Source organism: Pseudophryne corroboree, chromosome 9 (assembly GCF_028390025.1).
Source record: "Pseudophryne corroboree isolate aPseCor3 chromosome 9, aPseCor3.hap2, whole genome shotgun sequence".
NCBI lineage: Eukaryota > Metazoa > Chordata > Amphibia > Anura > Myobatrachidae > Pseudophryne > Pseudophryne corroboree.
Window position 1 is genome coordinate 138,697,097 of NC_086452.1, and position 25,664 is coordinate 138,722,760.

Genomic DNA, 25,664 nt, shown 5'->3' on the forward strand with positions numbered 1-25,664 from the left:
TTTCCCTCACAGAAATGCTGGTGGGAAGGCTCCCATGCTCTCCCCTGCACTGCACTACAGAAACAGGGTTAAAACAGAGAGGGGGGGCACTGATTTGGCGATATGAATATATATTAAATGCTATAAGGGAGGAACACTTATATAAAGGTTGTCCCTGTATAATTATAGCGTTTTGGTGTGTGCTGGCAAACTCTCCCTCTGTCTCCCCAAGGGGCTAGTGGGTCCTGTCCTCTATCAGAGCATTCCCTATGTGTGTGCTGTATGTCGGTACGTGTGTGTCGACATGTATGAGGAAAATGTTGGTGAGGAGGCGGAGCAAATTGCCTGTAATGGTGATGTCACTCTCTAGGGAGTCGACACCGGAATGGATGGCTTATTTATGGAATTACGTGATAATGTCAACACGCTGCAAGCCGGTTGACGACATGAGACGGCCGGCGAACAAATTAGTACCTGTCCAGGCGTCTCAAACACCGTCAGGGGCTGTAAAACGCCCATTTACCTCAGTCGGTCGACACAGACCCAGACACGGACACTGATTTCAGTGTCGACGGTGAAGAAACAAACGTATTTTCCTTTAGGGCCACACGTTAAGGGCAATGAAGGAGGTGTTACATATTTCTGATACTACAAGTACCACAAAAAAGGGTATTATGTGGGATGTGAAAAAACTACCTGTAGTTTTTCCTGAATCAGATAAATTAAATGAAGTGTGTGACAAGTGGCGGTACCATCTACAGATAGGGCCGTACTTAAGGAGCCAGCTGATAGGAGGCTGGAAAATATCCTAAAAAGTATACACACACATGCTGGTGTTATACTGCGACCAGCGATCGCCTCAGCCTGGATGTGCAGAGCTGAGGTGGCTTGGTCGGATTCCCTGACTAAAAATATTGATACCCTTGACAGGGACAGTATTTTATTGACTATAGAGCATTTAAAGGATGCATTTCTATATATGCGAGATGCGCAGAGGGATATTTGCACTCTGGCATCAAGAGTAAATGCGATGTCCATATCTGCAAGAAGATGTTTATGGACACGACAGTGGTCAGGTGATGCAGATTCCAAACGGCACAAAGATGTATTGCCGTATAAAGGGGAGGAGTTATTTGGGGTCGGTCCATGGGACCTGGTGGCCACGGCAACTGCTGGAAAATCCACCGTTTTTTACCCTAAGTCACATCTCTGCAGAAAAAGACACCATCTTTTCAGCCTCAGTCCTTTCGTCCCTATAAGAGTCATATCTGTCCTGGGATAGAGGAAAGGGAAGAAGACTGCAGCAGGCAGCCCATTCCCAGGAACAGAAGCCCTCCAACGCTTCTACCAAGTTCTCAGCATGACGCTGGGACCGTACAGGACCCCTGGATCCTACAAGTAGTATCCAAGGGGTACAGATTGGAATGTCGAGACCTTTCCTCCTCGCAGTTTCCTGTAGTCTGCTGTACCAATGTCTCCCTCCGTCAGGGAGGCAGTATTGAAAACAATTCACAAGCTGTATTCCCAGCAGGTGATAATAAAATTACCCCTCCTACAACAAGGAAAGGGGTATTATTCCACATTATATGGTGGTACTGAAGCCAGAAGGCTAGGTGAGACCTATTCTAAATCTGAAATATTTGAACACTTAAAAAAGTTCAAATCCAGATGGAGTCACTCAGAGCAGTGATAGCGAACCGGGAAGAAGGGGACTATATGGTGTCCCGGGACATCAGGGATGCTTACCTCCATGTCCCAAAATTTGCTTTTCTCACCGAGGGTACCTCAGGTTCGTGGTACAGAACTGTCACTATCAGTTTCAGACGATGCCGTTGGATTGTCCACGGCACCCCGGGTCTTTACCAAGGTAATGACCGAAATGAGGATTCGTCTTCAAAGAAAATGGACGACCTCCTGATAAGAACAAGGTCCAGAGAACAGTTGGAGGTCGGAGTAGCACTATCTCAAGTAGTTCTACGACAACACGGGTGGATTCTAAATATTCCAAAACCGCAGTTGTTCCAACGACACGTCTGCTGGTCCTAGGGATGATTCTGGACACAGTCCAGAAAAAGGTGTTTCTCCCAGAGGAGAAAGCCAGGGAGTTATCCGAGCTAATCGGGATCCTCCTAAAACCAGGAAAAGTGTCAGTGCATCATTGCACAAGAGTCCTGGTAAAAATGGTGGCTTATTACGAAGCGATTCCATTCGGCAGATTTCACGCAAGAACTCTTCAGTGGGATCTGCTGGACAAATGGTCCGGATCGCATCTTCAGATGCATCAGGGGATAACCCTATATCCAAGGACAAGGGTGTCTCTCCTGTGGTGATTACAGAGTGCTCATCTTCTAGAGGGCCGCAGATTCGGCATTCAGGATTGGATGCTGGTGACCACGGAGGCTAGCCTGAGAGGCTGGGGAGCAGTCACACAGGGAAAAAATTTCCAGGGAGTGTGATCAAGTCTGGAGAATTCTCTCCACATAAATATACTGGAGCTAAGAGCAAATTTATAATGCTCTAAACTTAGCAAGACCTCTGCTTCAAGGTCAGCCGGTATTGATCCAGTGGGATAACATCACGGCAGTCGCCCACGTAGACAGAAAGGGCGGCACAAGAAGCAGGAGGGCAGTGGCAAAACTGCAAGGATTTTTCGCTAGGCGGAAAATCATGTGATAGCACTGTCAGCAGTGTTCATTCCGGGAGTGGACGACTGGGAAGCAGACTTCCTCAGCAGGCACGACCTCCACCCGGGAGAGTGGGAACTTCATCGGGAAGTTTTCCGCATGATTGTGAACCGTTGGGAAAGACCAAAGGTGGACATGATGGCGTCCCGCCCGAACAAAAAACGGGACAGGTATTGCGCCAGGTCACGAGACCTTCAGGCGATAGCTGTGGATGTCCTGGTAACACCGTGGGTGTAACAGTCGGTGTATGGGTTCCCTCCTCTGCTTCTCATAACCAAGGTATTGAGAATTATGAGACGTAGAGGAGTAAGAACTATACTCGTGGCTCCGGATTGGCCAAGAGGGACTTGGTACCCGGAATTTCAAGAGATGCTCACAGAGGACTAATGGCCTCGGGAGCTAAGAAGGGACTTGCTTCAGCAAGTACCATGTCTGTTCCAAGACTTACCGCGGCTGCGTTTGACGGCATGGTGGTTGAACGCCGGATCCTAAGGGAAAAGGCATTCCGGAAGAGGTCATACCTACCCTGGTCAAAGCCAGGAAGGAGGTGACCGCACAACGTTATCACCACATGTGGTGAAAATATGTTGCGTGGGTGAGGCCAGGAAGGCCCCACGAAGAAATTTCAACTAGGTCGATTTCTGCACTTCCTGCAAACAGGAGTGTCTATGAGCCTCAAATTGGGGTCCATTAAGGTTCAAGTTTCGGCCCTGTAGATTTTCTTCCAGAAAGAATTGGCTTCAGTTCCTGAAGTCCAGACATTTGTCAAGGGAGTATTGCATATACAGCCCCTTTTGTGCCTCCAGTGGCACCGTGGGATCTCAACGTAGTGTTGGGATTCCTCAAATCATATTGGTTTGAACCGCTCAAATCTGTGGATTTGAAATATCTCACTTGGAAAGTGACCATGCTGTTGGCCCTGGCCTCGGCCAGGCGATTGTCAGAATTGGCGGCTTTGTCTTACAAAAGCCCATATTTGATTTTCCATTCGGACAGGGCAGAACTGCGGACTCGTCCCCAGTTTCTTCCTAAGGTGGTGTCAGCGTTTCACCTGAAACAACCTATTGTGGTGCCTGCGGCTACTAGGGACTTGGAGGACTCCAAGTTGCTAGACGTTGTCAGGGCCCTGAAAATATATATATATATATATATAATTCCAGGACGGCTGGAGTCAGAAAGTCTGACTTGCTGTTTATATTGTATGCACCCAAAAAGCTGGGTGCTCCTGCTTCTAAGCAGACTATTGCTCGTTGGATTTGTAGTACAATTCAGCTTGCACATTCTGTGGCAGGCCTGCCACAGCCAAAATCTGTAAATGCCCATTCCACAAGGAAGGTGGGCTCATCTTGGGCGGCTGGCCGAGGGGTCTCGGCTTTGCAACTTTGCCGAGCAGCTACGTGGTCAGGGGGGAACACGTTTGTAAAATTCTACAAATTTGATACCCTGGCTGAGGAGGACCTGGGGTTCTCTCATTCGGTGCTGCAGAGTCATCCGCACTCTCCCGCCCGTTTGGGAGCTTTGGTATAATCCCCATGGTCCTGACGGAGTCCCCAGCATCCACTAGGACGTTAGAGAAAATAAGATTTTACTTACCGATAAATCTATTTCTCATAGTCCGTAGTGGATGCTGGGCGCCCATCCCAAGTGCGGATTGTCTGCATTACTTGTACATAATTATTGTTACAAAAATCGGGTTATTATTATTGTTGTGGGCCATCTTTTCAGAGGCTCCTTCGTTGTTATCATACTGTTAACTGGGTTCAAATCACAAGTTGTACGGTGTGATTGGTGTGGCTGGTATGAGTCTTACCCGGGATTCAAGATCCTTCCTAATTGTGTACGCTCGTCCGGGCACAGTACCTAACTGAGGCTTGGAGGAGGGTCATGGGGGGAGGAGCCAGTACACACCATGTGATCCTAAAAGCTTACTTTTTGTGCCCTGTCTCCTGCGGAGCCGCTAATCCCCATGGTCCTGACGGAGTCCCCAGCATCCACTACGGACTATGAGAAATAGATTTATCGGTAAGTAAAATCTTATTTTATAGATATATGTGGGGGGAGTCTCATTGAAAATTGTATATGTATGCTTCCCTCACACCCCTCGGGGTTTCAAGATTGTTATTTTTTACCCGTTTACTATACCCTGCTGTCGACATATACTAAGTTTCTGTCGACCATAACGTTCCTGGTAGATCCACATCTGGGGCATGTCAGTACATGGTCATACACATTCAGAACACATTACTGTCACTAGGGACCTGACAGGTCTGGACAATCCACTTGCGTATAGGTTATATCTATATGTATATATATATATATATATATATATATATATGTAGATATAGGTTTATATATGCATGGTTAGGATATGTGTGTTTTATTGTGTATTACATTATGTATATCTGTGAATGCTGAAATAATGGTATTCTTCTCATGTGCTGGTCGCTCTGTTGATTAAGCTCTAGATTGGCCGTGATGAGTTGGTTTCGATCCTCTCAAGGAGTCCGAATATTATTCTCTTCCCGACGCGGAGAGAACTTTGTGGCAGTCAACTCCTGGTCGACGCAGAGCCGGTCGCAAAGGATCTTACACAGGAAGCGAAGTGATATTTTATTTCTATACCTATTTGCATTGCATGTACATGGGGGAGTGTTCTGTTAGAACAGACATCCGATAGAATTACCCTACAGAGTGTGGGTAAGGTTGCTTATGTTGATTATATTCTATAACATTGCAGCAGGTTGCCGCGTGACGGAAGAAGGTGTGGCCGGGGAAAACTGCTGAGGTTGTTTCCGAGAGATACTGGGATGCCTCAGTTCAGTCAATCTCGGCGGATACCACTGGTAAGTCTAGCTTATGAGTTAGACTCCTTCGCAACGGTTGGGGACGCATTCTTTGTTGGGATGCAGTTGTTTTAATCGTTAGATACCGTTCTTTTTTCCTTTCCTATGCAGACAGTGGAAGCTGAAAAGGTAAGAGTTCTGCAGCCCTGCTTGGTCCGCGGAACCGGATCTCGGTTTCTGTTTTTCTCTAACGTCCTAGTGGATGCTGGGGACTCCGTCAGGACCATGGGGAATAGCGGCTCCGCAGGAGACAGGGCACATCTAAAGAAAGCTTTTAGGATCACATGGTGTGTACTGGCTCCTCCCCCTATGACCCTCCTCCAAGCCTCAGTTAGGTTTTTGTGCCCGTCCGAGCAGGGTGCAATCTAGGTGGCTCTCCTAAAGAGCTGCTTAGAAAAAGTTTTTTTAGGTTTTAAATCTCAGTGAGTCCTGCTGGCAACAGGCTCACTGCATCGAGGGACTTAGGGGAGAGATTTTCAACTCACCTGCGTGCAGGATGGATTGGAGTCTTAGGCTACTGGACATAGCTTCAGAGGGAGTCGGAACACAGGTCATCCTGGGGTTCGTCCCGGAGCCGCGCCGCCGACCCCCCTTACAGATGCTGAAGATCGGAGGTCCGGAAACAGGCGGCAGAAGACTCTTCAGTCTTCATGAAGGTAGCGCACAGCACGGCAGCTGTGCGCCATTGTTGCTACACACTTCTCACTGACCAGTCACGGAGGGTGCAGGGCGCTGCTGGGGGCGCCCTGGGCAGCAATATTAAATACCTTTAGTGGCAAAGAATACATCACATATAGCCATTAAGGCTATATGTATGTATTTAACCCAGGCCAGATTTCTCAAAACCCGGGAGAAAAGCCCGCCGAAAAGGGGGCGGAGCTTATTCTCCTCAGCACTCAGCGCCATTTTCCTGCTCAGCTCCGCTGTGAGGAAGGCTCCCAGGACTCTCCCCTGCACTGCACTACAGAAACAGGGTAACAAAGAGAAGGGGGGCATAAATTGGCGATATTTATATATTAAAAGCGCTTATAACAAAAACAACACCTTTTAGGGTTGTTTATATACATTTATAGCGCTTTTGGTGTGTGCTGGCAAACTCTCCCTCTGTCTCCCCAAAGGGCTAAGGGGGTCCTGTCTTCGATTAGAGCATTCCCTGTGTGGCTGCTGTGTGTCGGTACGTGTGTGTCGACATGTATGAGGACGATGTTGGTGTGGAGGCAGAGCAATTGCCGGTAATGGAGATGTCACCCCCTAGGGAGTCGACACCGGAATGGATGGCTTTAGTTATGGAATTACGTGATAATGTTAGTACATTACAAAAGTCAGTAGACGAAATGAGACGGCCGGAAAACCAGTCAGTACCGGCTCAGGCGTCTCAGACACCGTCAGGGGCTGTAAAACGTCCCTTACCTCAGTCAGTCGACACGGGTACCGACACAGATGAATCTAGTGTCGACGGTGAAGAAACAAACGTATTTTCCAACAGGGCCACACGTTATATGATCACGGCAATGAAGGAGGCTTTGCAGATCTCTGATACTGCTGGTACCTCAAAAAGGGGTATTATGTGGGGGGTGAAAAAACTACCTGTAGCTTTTCCAGAATCAGAGGAATTGAATGACGTGTGTGATGAAGCGTGGGTTAACCCAGATAGAAAACTGCTAATTTCTAAGAAGTTATTGGCATTATACCCTTTCCCACCAGAGGTTAGGACGCGCTGGGAAACACCCCCTAGGGTGGATAAGGCGCTCACACGTTTATCAAAGCAAGTGGCGTTGCCGTCTCCTGATACGGCCGCCCTCAAGGATCCAGCGGATAGGAGGCTGGAAACTACCCTGAAAAGTATATACACTCATACTGGTGTTATACTGCGACCGGCAATAGCCTCAGCCTGGATGTGCAGTGCTGGGGTAGTGTGGTTGGATTCCCTGACTGAAAATATTGATACCCTGGATAGGGACAGTATTTTATTGACTCTAGAGCAATTAAAGGATGCGTTTCTTTATATGCGAGATGCTCAGAGGGATATTTGTACTCTAGCATCAAGAGTAAGTGCGATGTCCATATCTGCCAGAAGAAGTTTATGGACGCGACAGTGGTCAGGTGATGCGGATTCCAAAAGGCATATGGAAGTATTGCCATATAAAGGAGAGGAATTATTTGGGGTCGGTCTATCGGATCTGGTGGCCACGGCAACTGCCGGCAAATCCACTTTTTTACCTCAGACCCCCTCCCAACAGAAAAAGACACCGTCTTTAAAACAAGCGAGCAAAAGGACAGTCTTATCTGCCGCGAGGCAGAGGAAAGGGTAAGAGAGGGCAGCAAGCAGCCCCTGCCCAGGACCAGAAGCCCGCCCCGGGTTCTACAAAGCCATCAGCATGACGCTGGGGCTTTACAAGCGGACTCAGGAGCGGTGGGGGGTCGACTAAAGATTTTCAGCAATCAGTGGGCTCGCTCACAGGTGGACCCGTGGATCCTGCAGATAGTATCTCAGGGTTACATGTTGGAGTTCGAAAGGTCTCCCCCTCGCCGGTTCCTAAAGTCTGCTTTACCAACGTCTCCCTCAGAAAGGACGACGGTATTGGAAGCCATTCACAAGCTGTATTCTCAGCAGGTGATAGTCAAGGTACCCCTCCTACAACAGGGAAAGGGGTATTATTCCACACTATTTGTGGTACCGAAGCCGGACGGTTCGGTAAGACCTATTCTAAATCTGAAATCCTTGAACCTGTACATACAGAAATTCAAGTTCAGGATGGAGTCACTCAGAGCAGTGATAGCGAATCTGGAAGAAGGGGACTTCATGGTGTCCCTGGACATAAAAGATGCTTATCTGCATGTCCCAATTTACCCCTCACACCAAGGGTATCTCAGGTTCGTGATACAAGACTGTCATTATCAGTTTCAAACGCTGCCGTTTGGTTTGTCCACGGCCCCTCGGGTCTTTACCAAGGTAATGACCGAAATGATGGTTCTTCTACGAAGAAAAGGCGTATTAATTATCCCTTACTTGGACGATCTCCTGATAAGGGCAAAGTCCAGAGAACAGCTGGAGGTCGGTGTAGCACTAACCCAAGTAGTGCTTCAGCAACACGGGTGGATTCTGAATCTTCCAAAATCTCAATTGACCCCGACAACACGTCTGCTGTTCCTGGGAATGATTCTGGACACGGTTCAGAAAAAGGTGTTTCTCCCGGAGGAGAAAGCAAGGGAGTTATCCGAACTGGTCAGGAACCTCCGAAAACCAGGAACTGTGTCAGTACATCAATGCACAAGAGTCCTGGGAAAGATGGTGGCTTCTTACGAAGCAATTCCATTCGGCAGATTCCATGCACGAACATTTCAGTGGGATCTGCTGGACAAATGGTCCGGATCGCATCTGCACATGCATCAGCGGATAACACTGTCACCAAGAACAAGGTTGTCTCTCCTGTGGTGGTTGCAGAGTGCCCATCTGTTAGAGGGCCGCAGGTTCGGCATACAGGACTGGGTCCTGGTGACTACGGATGCCAGCCTACGGGGCTGGGGAGCAGTCACACAGGGAAGAAACTTCCAGGGTGTATGGTCAGACCTGGAGACGTCTCTTCACATAAATATACTGGAGCTAAGAGCGATATACAATGCTCTAAGCTTGGCAAAACCGCTGCTTCAGGGTCAGCCGGTGTTGATCCAGTCGGACAACATCACGGCAGTCGCCCACGTAAACAGACAAGGCGGCACGAGAAGCAGAAGAGCAATGACAGAAGCTGCAAGGATTCTTCGCTGGGCGGAAAATCATGTCATAGCACTGTCAGCAGTGTTCATCCCGGGAGTGGACAACTGGGAAGCAGACTTCCTCAGCAGACACGACCTTCACCCGGGAGAGTGGGGACTTCATCCGGAAGTTTTCCACATGATTGTGAACCGTTGGGAAAAACCAAAGGTGGATATGATGGCGTCTCGCCTCAACAAAAAACTGGACAGATATTGCGCCAGGTCAAGAGACCCTCAGGCAATAGCTGTGGACGCTCTGGTAACACCATGGGTGTACCAGTCAGTGTATGTGTTTCCTCCTCTGCCTCTCATACCAAAGGTACTGAGAATTATTCGGAAAAGGGGAGTAAGAACAATACTAGTGGCTCCGGATTGGCCAAGAAGAACTTGGTATCCGGAACTTCAAGAGATGCTCACGGAGGATCCGTGGCCTCTACCTCTAAGAAGGGATCTGCTTCAGCAGGGACCTTGTATGTTCCAAGACTTACCGCGACTGCGTTTGACGGCATGGCGGTTGAACGCCGGATTCTAAAAGAAAAGGGCATTCCAGAGGAAGTTATTCCTACCTTGATTAAGGCTAGGAAGGAAGTGACCGCACAACATTATCACCGCATTTGGAGAAAATATGTTGCGTGGTGTGAAGCCAAGAAGGCCCCAACGGAAGAATTTCAATTGGGTCGATTCTTACATTTCCTGCAGGCAGGATTGTCTATGGGCCTCAAATTGGGGTCTATTAAAGTTCAAATTTCGGCCTTATCAATCTTCTTCCAGAAGGAATTGGCTTCAGTGCCTGAAGTACAAACTTTTGTCAAGGGTGTACTACATATACAGCCCCCGATTGTGCCCCCAGTGGCACCGTGGGATCTAAACGTAGTTTTGGATTTTCTCAAATCTCATTGGTTTGAGCCTCTCAAATCTGTAGATTTGAAGTATCTTACATGGAAAGTAACCATGCTACTGGCCCTGGCTTCAGCCAGGAGAGTTTCAGAGTTGGCGGCTTTATCGTACAAAAGCCCATATCTGATTTTCCATTCGGACAGGGCAGAACTGCGGACACGTCCTCATTTTCTCCCTAAGGTGGTTTCGGCTTTTCACTTGAACCAGCCTATTGTGGTGCCTGCGGCTACTAGCGACTTGGAGGACTCCAAGTTACTGGACGTTGTCAGAGCATTAAAAATATATATTTCAAGGACAGCTGGAGTCAGAAAATCTGACTCGTTGTTTATATTGTATGCACCCAACAAGATGGGTGCTCCTGCGTCTAAGCAGACGATTGCGCGTTGGATCTGTAGCACAATCCAACTTGCACATTCTGTGGCAGGCCTGCCACAGCCTAAGTCTGTAAAGGCCCACTCCACAAGGAAGGTGGGCTCATCTTGGGCGGCTGCCCGAGGGGTCTCGGCATTACAACTTTGCCGAGCAGCTACGTGGTCAGGGGAGAACACGTTTGTAAAATTTTACAAATTTGATACTCTGGCTAAGGAGGACCTGGAGTTCTCTCATTCGGTGCTGCAGAGTCATCCGCACTCTCCCGCCCGTTTGGGAGCTTTGGTATAATCCCCATGGTCCTGACGGAGTCCCCAGCATCCACTAGGACGTTAGAGAAAATAAGAATTTACTTACCGATAATTCTATTTCTCATAGTCCGTAGTGGATGCTGGGCGCCCATCCCAAGTGCGGATTGTCTGCAATACTTGTACATAGTTATTGTTACAAAAATCGGGTTATTATTATTGTTGTGAGCCATCTTTTCAGAGGCTACTTCGTTTGTTATCGTACTGTTAACTGGGTTCAGATCACAAGTTGTACGGTGTGATTGGTGTGGCTGGTATGAGTCTTACCCGGGATTCAAGATCCTTCCTTATTGTGTACGCTCGTCCGGGCACAGTACCTAACTGAGGCTTGGAGGAGGGTCATAGGGGGAGGAGCCAGTACACACCATGTGATCCTAAAAGCTTTCTTTAGATGTGCCCTGTCTCCTGCGGAGCCGCTATTCCCCATGGTCCTGACGGAGTCCCCAGCATCCACTACGGACTATGAGAAATAGAATTATCGGTAAGTAAATTCTTATTTTTAACACATCCGCCACAGGTCGCTGAGTCTATCTGGCTGGATCCCACTCTGGTGGGGACTCGTCTACTAATTTTCCGTTAGTCCGAAAATTGACTAGGACCTGTGACTTGATTGTATAATCCGAGGCGGGACATTCTGAGTTACAAATGTTACCCTTCACTGTTTTTCTATTAAATCTTGCTGTTTCCCTTCTGGAAGGGGAGGTAGTACATGACGCCGTACAAGAGGTGCGTCAGGTTCAGGGAACTGTTCTGCTGTTCCACAAAAAAAAAAGACTAAGAGGTTTTAATGCGTGGTTCTCCGCATTCGGATTACCTGGGTGGTTATCCAGGATTGTCTTTGTCATTCATAGGAGTAATGGCGGTATGATGGTTCTGTTTCAACAATAAGAGTCATTCTTATTCTGTTCTGGGACGCTCTCCAGTTTAAGGCGAGATCAAGAAACGAGTGGTGCAAATCGTTGTTTCTCTCTGACTGTTCTTTTAACAGTGGGAATGACTGTTGTTCCCAACGACGCAGAGTTCGGAGGTGGGTGTCAAAGTGGATACTGACCGGTTGAGGTTCCGTGTTTTTTCATGGGAAAAGAGATCTGATGATCCAGAGTCGGCTCAGATTTGCAACAGTGTAAACCCATCAATACGTTTCCGTTGATGAAGAAGATAGTTGCGGCCTACGAGGCCATTCGGTGAGCAGGTCAAATGCCAGAGTGGTTTTGGCGGGACCAGTTGGACATGTGGTCCGGGTCTCACCTGCACATGCACCGGAAAATAATCCTATTGTCCAGGACCAGGGTATTTCTCCTGGGGTGGCTGCACAGTTCTCACCTCCTAGAGGGACAAAGGTTCGGGATCCAGGATTAGATCCTGGTGTCCATGGATGCAGGTCTCCGAGGCTGGGGAGCAGTCTTTCCAGGGGAAGAAGTTCTAGGGGAAAAGGTCAAGCTGGTAAGCTTGTGTGAAATAAGCATTCTTGAATTAAGAGCTATTTACAACGAACATCTTCTTCACGATCTGCCCGTCTTAATTCTGTAGGACGACTTAACAGCAGTGGCGTAAGTAAGCCGCTAGGGCGGAACGAGGAGCAAAGCGACAATGGCAGAAACCGCAAAAGTTTTCCGCTGGGCGGAAAGGCATGTAAACGCTCTATTAGCGGTCTTCGTTCCGGGTGTAGACAACGGAGAAATAGACTTCCTCAGCGGCCACGATCTCCATCCAAGAGAGTGGGGTCTTCATCAAGAGGTTTTCACAGAAGTGACAGTTTTTTGGGGAATTCCTCCATTCAACATGATGGCGTCTCGCCTCAGCAAGAACCTTCAGGGATATTGTTCCAGGTCAAGGAACACTCCAGTTATAGCGGTGGACGCCCTCGTGACACCTTGGGTGTTTCAGTCGGTATATGTGATCCCTCCACTTTCACTTTTTCCAAGGGTGATAAACATAAGAAGAACAAAGGTTCAGGCGATCCTCATTGTTCCGGTCTAGCCAAGGAGGGCTTGGTATCCAGATCTTCAAGTCTTACTCATAGAAGATCCCTGGCCTCTTCATCTACGAGGGGACCTGTTACAGTAAGGACCGGGCGTGTATCAAGACTTACCGCGGCGGTGTTGAAGGCATGACGGTTGAACGCCATATCCTAGCCCGTAAGGGTATTTCCGGTGAAGTCATCCCCACATTGCTTCAGGCTAGGAAAGGAGTAACGGTGAAGCTTTACCACCGTATTGGGAGGAATTATGTGTCTTGGTGTGAATCCAAGAAAGCTCCTACGGAAGAATTTCACTTATCAATTTTCTTTCAAAAAGATTTGGCCACCTTTCCAGAAGTTCAGACTTTCGTGAAAGGAGTGCTGCACGTCCAACCTCCATTTGTGCCCCAGTGGCACCATGGGACCCTAGTGGTGTTGCAGTCACACTGGTTGGAACCTTTTCGTGAGGTTGAGTTAAAATTTCTCACTTGGAAAGTGGTCATGCTATTGGCCTTGGCGTCCGCAAGGCGGGTGTAGGGATTAGCGGCTTTGGCTCACAGGAGCCCCTATTTGATCTTCCATGTGGATAGAGCGGAATTCAGAACTCGGCAACAATTTCTGCCGAAAGTGGTTTCTGCGTTTCACAGGAACCAGCCTATTGTGGTGCCTACTTAAGCGTACTTAAGCCTTGGCTGACTCGAAGTCTCTCGATTTAGTCAGAGTTTTGAATATTTGTGTCGCCAGAACGGCTTAGTTTGGGGAAACAGAGGCTCTGTTTATCCTGTATGCTCCCAACAAAATTGGGGCCCCTGCTTCTAAGCAGACGGTTACAAGCTGGATCTGTGATAGGATTCGGCATGTTCATTCTACGGCTGAATTGCCATTACCGAAGTCGGTGAAGGCCCATTCTACCAGGAAGGTGGGCTCTTTTTGGGTGGATGCCCGAGGAGTCTCGTGGTTCAACTTTGCCGAGCGGCTACTTGGTCGGGTTCAAACACTTTGCTAAGTTCTACAAGTTTGATACCCTGGCTGATGGGGACCTCATGTTTGCTCAATCGGTGCTGCAGAGTCGTCCGCACTCTCCCGCCCGGTCTGGAGCTGTGGTATAAACCCCATGGTCCTTTTGGAGTCCCCAGCATCCTCTAGGACGTAAGAGAAAATAGGATTTTAGTACCTACCGGTAAATCCTTTTCTCCTAGTCCGTAGAGGATGCTGGGCGCCCGTCCCAGTGCGTACTGTGTCTGCAGTTATTGGTTATGGTTGCACTTCGTGGTGTTTCCTTTTTGTCAGGTTGTCGCTGACGTTGTTCATGCAGTTGCATGCGGTTTCTTATTATTGGTTGTGTTGACACACAGGTTGTGTTGCATATTCTCTCAGCATATGGCTGTATGTTTTTCATACCGTGGGCTGGTACTCTGTTGAAGGCCATGTCTTACGGTATGTTTGTGGTGTGAGCTGGTATAACACTCACTGTGTTTAAATTATAAATTATTTTCTCGAAATGTCCATCTCTCCTGGGCACAGTTTCTAACTGAGGTCTGGAGGAGGGGCATAGAGGGAGGAGCCAGTTCACACCCAGTTTAAGTCTTTATAGTGTGCCCGAGCTCCTGCGGATCCGTCTATACCCCATGGTCCTTTTGGAGTCCCCAGCATCCTCTACGGACTAGGAGAAAAGGATTTACCGGTAGGTACTAAAATCCTATTTTCTGTTCTCCCATCAGCTCTGTCCGCAGTGATGGTCATATTATTTCGCTACATCAGCACCCTCCTGATTCATATTTTTATAACCCTACTTACATTTGGGTTGCTATGTAAGTATATGCTTTTTTAAAAGATTGTTTTTAAATTCTAATTGTTGCATCCTTTATTGGTCATTATCAGTGTAGTTACGTGTTATTGTACACGGTTTAAGTCGCATTATTATGACCGCCTCCTACATTTGACGTTGGCAGCGTGTAGCCCATGAAGTACGTCACGTGTTGTGCGCTGGCTTGGTTGGTATATAAGGTGTGCGATAGGCCATCTGCACATATCATTCGTTGTTTTCATGGGTAAAAGTGGCAACTTGATGAAGGTGTATTGTGACTGGACAAATGGCGCCATTGCAAACAACTGACGTGGAAACTGCGGAGCACCACGTGCCACTGATGTGAGAGGTGAACGTTGGCTACGAAGGTGCATGAGGGTCGGCCGACACGCTACAGTGGAGCAGCTCATCGTCACAATAAACCTGGGGGCTGCCAGACGTGTGTCTAAAACTACAGTTTTGCAAGCCTGCTACGTATGGCACTCCACAGTTACTCTGGGCTGGTGGTCATAATAATGTGTCTCGACCGTGTATATTAATAGGTCTGTTTTCATTCAGCTTTTGAACGATGCAAATGAAAGAAGAAAATAATACAATAATAGTATATGCAGATTGTTTTAGGTCTATTATATGTCAAATTTGACTTTGTGTATGTCTTCAAGACATGTATGTAAAAACTCTTTGGAAAGCTTGGTTCTGTTTAAATGGTGGTTTACAGTGGAGAGAGAGGTAGTTTTCCTGGTGGTCTGACGACCACAAAGATAGACACATCTACAACAAGGACAGTCAGGTTATTGGCGGAGTCATTGGGTTTTTGCATGCATACAAAAAGTCTTTAAGGGCCTGCTTCAGAGGTGGACACTGCCTGATGTCAGACGTAGTGGAGTGATTTCTTTACTACTGCGCATGCATCTAGGTCGCACCACGCTTACACTTCCATTGTGTCCGTACAGAGTTGCAGTTGTGTTAGCAGACGCATGCACGGAGTAGTGTATTGAAAATGTAGAGTGGGCGGTGACAGGGAGGTGTCTTAGCGCACACACGCAGATAGGCCATATTATTGGCTTGTTATGGGAGAGTTGTGGGCGTACGCAGACACTCACCTGATCATATAGGAGGCCATAGTCGCAGAACCGGGCATAGTCAGTACAGGCCAATGCCTATGGGCATCTGGGCAGGCTGCATCTGGTTCCAGATTTCAGAAGTCCCTGCTGACACTGGCTGTCCTCCAGTGGGATGTACAAACTTTCCGGCACTGCACTGCTGCACCGTTGTCTTTCATATCATATGACGGGCGGTAGAACAGGAGAAAGTCTGTACAGCTCAGTGCCAATCATACAGCTCCTGCAGCTTCCATCAGTTCGATGCTGGCATGACATAAGGTCAGCTCAGCACCATTCACAGCAGAGAGGGTTCTGCGGAGGACAGAAGCAGAGGGAAGTCAGTAAAGGTATGTAAATTAGGCAAGCTTGTTAAAGAGAGAGGTTGGGAAGTGTATTGCTGTAGACACACAAGGGGGAGAGATTTGATTCCTGGAGACACACACACAAGGGAGAGATATCTGATTGCTGGGGACACATAAAGGGGAGAGATTTATTAGCTGGAGACACACAAGGGGAAGAGACCTGATGGCTGGAGACACACAGGGGGCAGAGATTTGATTCCTGGAGACACACACACAAGGGAGAGATATCTGATTGCTGGGGACACATAAAGGGGAGAGATTTATTAGCTGGAGACACACAAGGCGAAGAGACCTGATGGCTGGAGACACACAGGGGGCAGAGATTTGATTGCTAGAGACACACAAGGGAGATTTGATGAGTGGAGACACAGAAGGGGGAGAGATTTAATAGCTGGAGACGTACAATGGGAGAGACCTGATGGCTGGGGACACACGAGGGAGCGATTTGATGAGTGGAGACACAGAAGGGCTAGAAATTTAATGACTGGAGACATACAGTGGGAGAGACCTGATCGCTGGAGATACACAGGGGGAGAGATTTAATGGCGAAAGACACACAAGGGGGAGAGCTTTGGTTGCTGGAGACACAATGGGGAAACATTTGATGACTGGAGACACTGACACCCTCTTCCTCCCCAGTCAGCCACTGTCACTTCTCGTGCTCACGAGCCTTTGGCATGTGCAAAAGGTCCCTTATTGGGGCAGTGGACCAGCAAGAATCTTGCCTAGGATATCAAATTGGTCAGGGCCTTCCCTGCATACTCAGACAAAGCAGCTGCCCCTGCCATAGGCTGGTGCAGTTGGTGCGTCTAAAGATGCGCCATTTGGTATTTCATCGTGTACTACACTGTCAGTAGGTGTCTCAGTCCTTCATGTTCAGGCAAACGGATGTACAAAAGGGGAGGACTTTGTATTGGCATTAGAATAAAGTCACGGACGAGCTCCCGCATCCACCTCAGAATTAGCCCCTACGTATTATAATATCTGTGCTGTAGGGTGAATTATATTACTATACAGCCAGCTACCACATGTATACACAATACTTTGCTCTCAGATCAAACATTTTCTCTATCGTCCTAGTGGATGCTGGGGTTCCTGAAAGGACCATGGGGAATAGCGGCTCCGCAGGAGACAGGGCACAAAAAGTAAAGCTTTTCCAGATCAGGTGGTGTGCACTGGCTCCTCCCCCTATGACCCTCCTCCAGACTCCAGTTAGATTTTTGTGCCCGGCCGAGAAGGGTGCAATCTAGGTGGCTCTCCTAAAGAGCTGCTTAGAAAAAGTTTAGCTTAGGTTTTTTATTTTACAGTGAGTCCTGCTGGCAACAGGATCACTGCAACGAGGGACTGAGGGGAGAAGAAGTGAACTCACCTGCGTGCAGGATGGATTGGCTTCTTGGCTACTGGACATCAGCTCCAGAGGGACGATCACAGGTACAGCCTGGATGGTCACCGGAGCCGCGCCGCCGGCCCCCTTGCAGATGCTGAAGTCAGAAGAGGTCCAGAATCGGCGGCTGAAGACTCCTGCAGTCTTCTAAAGGTAGCGCACAGCACTGCAGCTGTGCGCCATTTTCCTCTCAGCACACTTCACACGCAGTCACTGAGGGTGCAGGGCGCTGGGGGGGGGCGCCCTGGGAGGCAAATGTAACCTATATAAAGGCTAAAAATACCTCACATATAGCCCCCAGAGGCTATATGGAGATATTTAACCCCTGCCTGGATTCACTAAATAGCGGGAGACGAGCCCGCCGGAAAAGGGGCGGGGCCTATCTCCTCAGCACACGGCGCCATTTCCTCTCACAGCTCCGCTGGTCAGGACGGCTCCCAGGTCTCTCCCCTGCACTGCACTACAGAAACAGGGTAAAACAGAGAGGGGGGGCAAATTTATGGCGATATTTTGATATATATAAAGCAGCTATAAGGGAGCACTTATTATAAGGCTATCCCTGTTATATATAGCGCTTTTGGTGTGTGCTGGCAAACTCTCCCTCTGTCTCCCCAAAGGGCTAGTGGGTCCTGTCTTCGTTAGGAGCATTCCCTGTGTGTCTGCTGTGTGTCGGTACGTGTGTGTCGACATGTATGAGGACGATATTGGTGTGGAGGCGGAGCAATTGCCAAATATGAGGATGTCACCCCCTAGGGAGTCGACACCAGAATGGATGCCTTTATTTATGGAACTACGGGATAGTGTCAACACGCTAAAGCAGTCGTTTGACGACATGAGACGGCCGGACAATCAATTAGTTCCTGTCCAGGCGACTCAAACACCGTCAGGGGCTGTGAAACGCCCTTTGCCTCAGTCGGTCGACACAGACCCAGACACAGGCACTGACTCCAGTGGTGACGGTGACGAATCAACCGTATTTTCCAGTAGGGCCACACGTTATATGATTTTGGCAATGAAGGAGGCGTTACATTTAGCTGATACTACAGGTACCACTAAACAGGGTATTATGTGGGGTGTGAAAAAACTACCTATAGTTTTTCCTGAATCAGAAGAATTAAATGACGTGTGTAATGAAGCGTGGGTTGCCCCTGATAAAAAGCTGATAATTTCAAAGAAATTATTGGCATTATACCCTTTCCCGCCAGAGGTTAGGGAGCGCTGGGAAACACCTCCTAGGGTGGACAAGGCGCTAACACGCTTATCTAAACAAGTGGCGTTACCCTCTCCTGAGACGGCCGCACTTAAAGATCCATCAGATAGGAGGATGGAAAATATCCAAAAAAGTATATACACACATGCAGGTGTTATACTACGACCAGCTATAGCGACTGCCTGGATGTGCAGTGCTGGGGTAGTTTGGTCAGAGTCCCTGATTGAAAATATTGATACCCTGGACAGGGACAATATTTTACTGTCGTTAGAACAAATAAAGGATGCATTTCTTTATATGCGTGATGCACAGAGGGATATCTGCACACTGGCATCACGGGTAAGTGCTATGTCCATTTCGGCCAGAAGAGCTTTATGGACGCGACAGTGGACAGGCGATGCGGATTCAAAACGACATATGGAAGTTTTGCCGTATAAAGGGGAGGAGTTATTTGGAGTCGGTCTATCAGATTTGGTGGCCACGGCTACAGCCGGGAAATCCACCTTTCTACCTCAAGTCACTCCCCAACAGAAAAAGGCACCGACTTTTCAACCGCAGCCCTTTCGTTCCTTTAAAAATAAGAGAGCAAAGGGCTATTCATATCTGCCACGAGGCAGAGGTCGAGGGAAGAGACAGCAACAGGCAGCTCCTTCCCAGGAACAGAAGCCTTCCCCGGCTTCTACAAAAGCCTCAGCATGACGCTGGGGCTTCTCAAGCGGACTCGGGGACGGTGGGTGGTCGTCTCAAAAATTACAGCGCGCAGTGGGCTCACTCGCAGGTAGATCCCTGGATCCTGCAGATAATATCTCAGGGGTACAGGTTGGAATTAGAGACAGATCCACCTCGCCGTTTCCTGAAGTCTGCTTTACCAACGTCCCCCTCCGAAAGGGAGACGGTTTTGGAAGCCATTCACAAGCTGTACTCTCAGCAGGTGATAGTCAAGGTACCTCTTCTACAACAAGGGAAGGGGTATTATTCCACTCTTTTTGTGGTACCGAAGCCGGATGGCTCGGTAAGGCCTATTCTAAATCTGAAGTCCTTGAACCTGTACATAAAGAAGTTCAAGTTCAAGATGGAGTCACTCAGAGCAGTGATAGCGAACCTGGAAAAGGGGGACTTTATGGTATCCTTGGACATCAAGGATGCGTATCTCCACGTTCCAATTTACCCCTCACACCAGGGGTACCTCAGGTTCGTTGTACAAAACTGTCACTATCAGTTTCAGACGCTGCCGTTCGGATTGTCCACGGCACCTCGGGTCTTTACAAAGGTAATGGCCGAGATGATGATTCTTCTTCGAAGAAAAGGCATATTAATTATCCCATACTTGGACGATCTCCTAATAAGGGCAAAGTCCAGAGAACAGCTAGAGATGGGATTAGCACTGTCGCAAGAAGTGCTAAAACAGCACGGGTGGATTCTGAATATTCCAAAATCCCAGTTAATGCCGACAACTCGTCTGCTGTTCCTAGGGATGATTCTGGACACGGTTCAGAAAAAGGTTTTTCTCCCGGAGGAAAAAGCCAAGGAGTTATCCGAGCTTGTCAGGAACCTCCTAAAACCAGGAAAGGTGTCTGTACATCAATGCACAAGAGTCCTGGGAAAAATGGTGGCTTCTTACGAAGCAATTCCATTCGGCAGATTCCACGCAAGAATTTTCCAAAGGGATCTGTTGGACAAATGGTCAGGGTCGCATCTTCAGATGCACCTGCGGATAACCCTGTCTCCAAGGACAAGGGTGTCTCTTCTGTGGTGGTTGCAGAGTGCTCATCTATTGGAGGGCCGCAGATTCGGCATACAGGATTGGATCCTGGTGACCACGGACGCCAGCCTGAGAGGCTGGGGAGCAGTCACACAAGGAAGAAACTTCCAGGGAGTATGGACGAGCCTGGAAACGTCTCTTCACATAAACATTCTGGAACTAAGAGCAATATACAATGCTCTAAGCCAGGCAGAACCTCTGCTTCAGGGAAAACCGGTGTTGATCCAGTCGGACAACATCACGGCAGTCGCCCATGTGAACAGACAGGGCGGCACAAGAAGCAGGAGTGCAATGGCAGAAGCTGCAAGGATTCTTCGCTGGGCAGAGAATCATGTGATAGCACTGTCAGCAGTGTTCATCCCGGGAGTGGACAACTGGGAAGCAGACTTCCTCAGCAGACACGATCTTCACCCGGGAGAGTGGGGACTTCATCCAGAAGTCTTCCACTTGCTGGTAACCCGTTGGGAAAGACCAATGGTGGACATGATGGCGTCTCGCCTCAACAAAAAACTGGACAGGTATTGCGCCAGGTCAAGAGATCCGCAGGCAATAGCTGTGGACGCGCTGGTAACGCCTTGGGTGTACCAGTCGGTGTATGTGTTTCCTCCTCTGCCTCTCATACCAAAAGTATTGAGATTTATACGGCAAAGAGGCGTAAGGACGATACTAGTGGTTCCGGATTGGCCAAGAAGGACTTGGTACCCGGAACTTCAAGAGATGATCACGGAAGATCCGTGGCCTCTACCTCTAAGGAGGGACTTGCTTCAGCAGGGTCCCTGTCTGTTTCAAGACTTACCGCGGCTGCGTTTGACGGCATGGCGGTTGAACGCCGGATCCTAAAGGAAAAAGGCATGCCGGAAGAAGTCATTCCTACTTTGATTAAAGCAAGGAAGGAAGTAACCGTGCAACATTATCACCGAATTTGGCGAAAATATGTTGCGTGGTGCGAAGATCGGAGTGCTCCGACGGAGGAATTTCAACTGGGTCGATTCCTACATTTCCTGCAATCAGGATTGTCTATGGGTCTCAAATTGGGATCTATTAAGGTTCAAATTTCGGCCCTGTCGATTTTCTTTCAAAAAGAATTGGCTTCAGTCCCTGAAGTCCAGACCTTTGTTAAGGGAGTGCTACATATACAGCCTCCTGTGGTGCCTCCAGTGGCACCGTGGGATCTCAATGTGGTTTTGGACTTTCTAAAATCTCATTGGTTTGAACCACTAAAGAAGGTGGATTTGAAATATCTCACATGGAAAGTGACCATGCTTCTAGCCCTGGCTTCGGCCAGGAGAGTGTCAGAACTGGCAGCTTTATCTTACAAAAGCCCATATCTGATTTTCCATTCGAACAGGGCAGAACTGCGGACTCGTCCGCATTTTCTCCCTAAGGTGGTGTCAGCATTTCATCTGAACCAGCCTATTGTAGTGCCTGCGGCTACAAGTGACTTGGAGGACTCCAAGTTACTGGACGTTGTCAGAGCATTAAAAATATATATTGCAAGGACAGCTGGAGTCAGAAAATCTGACTCGTTGTTTATATTGTATGCACCCAACAAGATGGGTGCTCCTGCGTCTAAGCAGACGATTGCTCGTTGGATCTGTAGCACAATCCAACTTGCACATTCTGTGGCAGGCCTGCCACAGCCTAAATCTGTAAAGGCCCACTCCACAAGGAAGGTGGGCTCATCTTGGGCGGCTGCCCGAGGGGTCTCGGCATTACAACTTTGCCGAGCAGCTACGTGGTCAGGGGAGAACACGTTTGTAAAATTTTACAAATTTGATACTCTGGCTAAGGAGGACCTGGAGTTCTCTCATTCGGTGCTGCAGAGTCATCCGCACTCTCCCGCCCGTTTGGGAGCTTTGGTATAATCCCCATGGTCCTTTCAGGAACCCCAGCATCCACTAGGACGATAGAGAAAATAAGATTTTACTTACCGATAAATCTATTTCTCGGAGTCCGTAGTGGATGCTGGGCGCCCATCCCAAGTGCGGATTATCTGCAATAATTGTACATAGTTATTGTTAACTAATTCGGGTTATTGTTGAAGGAAGCCATCTTTCAGAGGCTCCGCTGTTATCATACTGTTAACTGGGTTTAGATCACAAGTTGTACGGTGTGATTGGTGTGGCTGGTATGAGTCTTACCCGGGATTCAAAATCCTCCCTTATTGTGTACGCTCATCCGGGCACAGTACCTAACTGGAGTCTGGAGGAGGGTCATAGGGGGAGGAGCCAGTGCACACCACCTGATCTGGAAAAGCTTTACTTTTTGTGCCCTGTCTCCTGCGGAGCCGCTATTCCCCATGGTCCTTTCAGGAACCCCAGCATCCACTACGGACTCCGAGAAATAGATTTATCGGTAAGTAAAATCTTATTTTTTCCATCTGAAAAATTTTCCATTTTCGGGCGGAAACGCATAGGATCTACAAAAAGTCATGGACCTATGTGTTTTCCAGCCATGATTGGCCAGGCGAAACAAAAACCCTTATAAGCGCCGGCTGTGGGCTACTTGGAGCCCGCCCTATATATCACCACTCTATTTATTTATGTTACTTCAGATACTGGTTATGTTTAATCAGGTGTTATCAGACATTTGGCTGGCAGGGAATATTGGGAATTACAGTCGTATACAGCTGGAGTGTCACACACTTCTTACCTATATTGCAAGACATGCTGGGGCTTTTAGTTCCACAGCAGTTGGAGAACCACTCATCACTTACCTCTGTAGTTGCTGTGGTGGCTGAAAGAGCCACACATTGTGTATCTGCTGTAAGGGATACAGGTCACATTTTTGCATTAATTGTATATTCTGCAATTATTAATATCCAAGTTATAATGAATCTGTGTCCTGTGATTTATCATGCAGTTGTCTCTGGAGTACTGTGGTGGCTGTATTATGATCATATTAATGACATTAGTTATGAGCTGGAAACTGAAAAGGAAAATGCAAAGTTTTTACTTGGATTCTCAATCATTTCAACGTTGGGATCTGTAAGTATCTTCTTGTATTGGCTGCTAGAGGGTAATAATGATTTGCTTGGACAGCAATAAATGGGTGTCAGACTATGTTGGTCTTTCTGTGCAGTGTTCCTCTCCCTGTTATCTTCCCAGTGATATCCACTTATCTCCTGTATATGTGCACTGACTCATGGAGACAGCTCTGGCATACATCCTTAGTTCTAGTTCTAGTTAGTATTATATAAGCAGCTCAGTTCTCACCCTCATGTTTCTGGCATAGCTGTACTGTGCCAGCTGAGTACAAGGGGTGCTACTTCTTCTATTCCTGTATTACCCCTTTCATTTATATATATATATATATATATATTGCTCCCCCCCCTTCTACAAACCCCCATGGTACCAATTTTTAGGTGCAGTGGAGGGTCCTTGGAGGAGCAGCACTTTCCGCATGCAGCCAGCAGATTGATGCAGCAGGAAATGGCGCCTAGAGCTGCTGGTCCTGCTCTCTGGGAAGCCCCGCCCCCTTAATAGCGCGCAGTGTTCCCTATGAAGTTTATACTGGCAAATGTCTCCAAATCATGGCAAACGAGGTTAAACCGCCTTTTCAATGCTAGCGCCAGTGTGGGTGCCTGGAGCGGGCAGCGTGCCCGCTGTGCCCTCACCCCGGTTTAGTGCTCACCACTCTAGCGTCTTCAGCTCTGTTAGGGGTGGCGGCATGCTGTCGGTGTGCACACCATGGGGGCGAGTGAAACAACACATCAGTAGCTTGTGTCCTGTCAGCGAGGATCCGGACCATTAACCCTTCAAGACGTTGGTACCGTCCGTTCCCCCCCCCCCCCTCCAAGTCCCACAGCGCAGGCAGACTGGTGCCAACCAGTGCTGCCTGATAATAATAATAAACTAACATAAAATTTGAAGAAAATTCTCTGGAGCTCCAGAAAATGCACCCGGCTCCTTGGGCACATTTTTCTAAACTGAGTCTGCAGGAGGGGCATAGAGGGGAGGAGCCAGCACACTGAAGAATTTTTAAAGTGCCATGGCTCCAATGGACCCCTTCTATACACCATGGTATTAAGACCATCCCAGTATCCCCTACAGACTAGGAGAAATGGAATTACTGGTAGGTATTAATTTTCAGACAGCAAATGGCAGGGTTGCACTAGGTAGCCATACACTGTGCTTCCCCAGTGCGACCCGCCTCAGCCCCTTTCACACTGGCGTCCCCAGCCTGGCATATTGCCAGGTTGGTGACGTCGGCAATATGACCAAACATCAGATAATCTCCAAGCACCGCTCGTCCATACAGCGTGAATGGGAAATGGGTCGCATCGACCCGGCATCCCGTTCACACCACACAGCGACCAGGGTTGGAACCGTGTTCAGCCATGGTCGCTTGACCCGGGATATTTCCCCTGCGCCCTTTCAGACCGCACAGCAACTCGGGTTATACAAGCTCATGTGCAATAACCCTGGTTACAAGCTGGTGGTCTGAAAGGGGTATATGTTTAACAGTAGAGCAGTATTGTCTTGTAAAGTGGGTATAATGGCATGTTAGCTCTATCCTGTTATGGCCAGCTATAGTCTCTTTGGGAGAAAGTTTCCATTTGTTCTGTTGCTTATACCCTATGATTGAAGGGGGTTTAAAGTGCAGACAACATGGCCTAATGGACACCAAAATAGCTTTGGTACCATATAATTGCTATGGCAATCTCCAATGGCCAAATAGAATTCACATAACTTCAGTCATCTGCAGTTTCCTATTGGAGTCCACTGCAGCCAGCTCCACCCTTACTAGTACATGTTGTCAGGTAGGGGACTGCATCACGTTTTCTCTAACGTCCTAGTGGATGCTGGGACTCCGTCAGGACCATGGGGAATAGCGGGCTCCGCAGGAGACAGGGCACATCTAAATAAAGCTTTTAGGATCACATGGTGCGTACTGGCTCCTCCCCCTATGACCCTCCTCCAAGCCTCAGTTAGGTTTTTGTGCCCGTCCGAGAAGGGTGCAATCTAGGTGGCTCTCCTAAAGAGCTGCTTAGAAAAAAAGTTTTTTTAGGTTTAAATCTCAGTGAATCCTGCTGGCAACAGGATCACTGCATCGAGGGACTTAGGGGAGAGATTTCCAACTCACCTGCGTGCAGGATGGATTGGAGTCTTAGGCTACTGGACACTTAGCTCCAGAGGGAGTCGGAACACAGGTCCTCCTGGGGTTCGTCCCGGAGCCGCGCCGCCGATCCCCCTTACAGACGCTGAAGACGGAGGTCCGGAAAGCAGGCGGCAGAAGACTTC

General features: G+C 48.4%; 1 protein-coding gene across 1 annotated transcript in view; it reads left to right on the forward strand.

Annotated features, from left to right (window-relative positions):
• The window catches only part of SLC44A3 (solute carrier family 44 member 3), a 347,672-nt gene that overhangs the window by 168,907 nt on the left and 153,101 nt on the right, over positions 1-25,664 (forward strand). The window contains exons 8-9 of the mRNA XM_063939826.1: positions 14,515-14,604; positions 23,284-23,408. Coding sequence (XP_063795896.1) covers positions 14,515-14,604; positions 23,284-23,408 — 215 coding nt within the window. The remainder of the gene's footprint in view (positions 1-14,514; positions 14,605-23,283; positions 23,409-25,664) is intronic.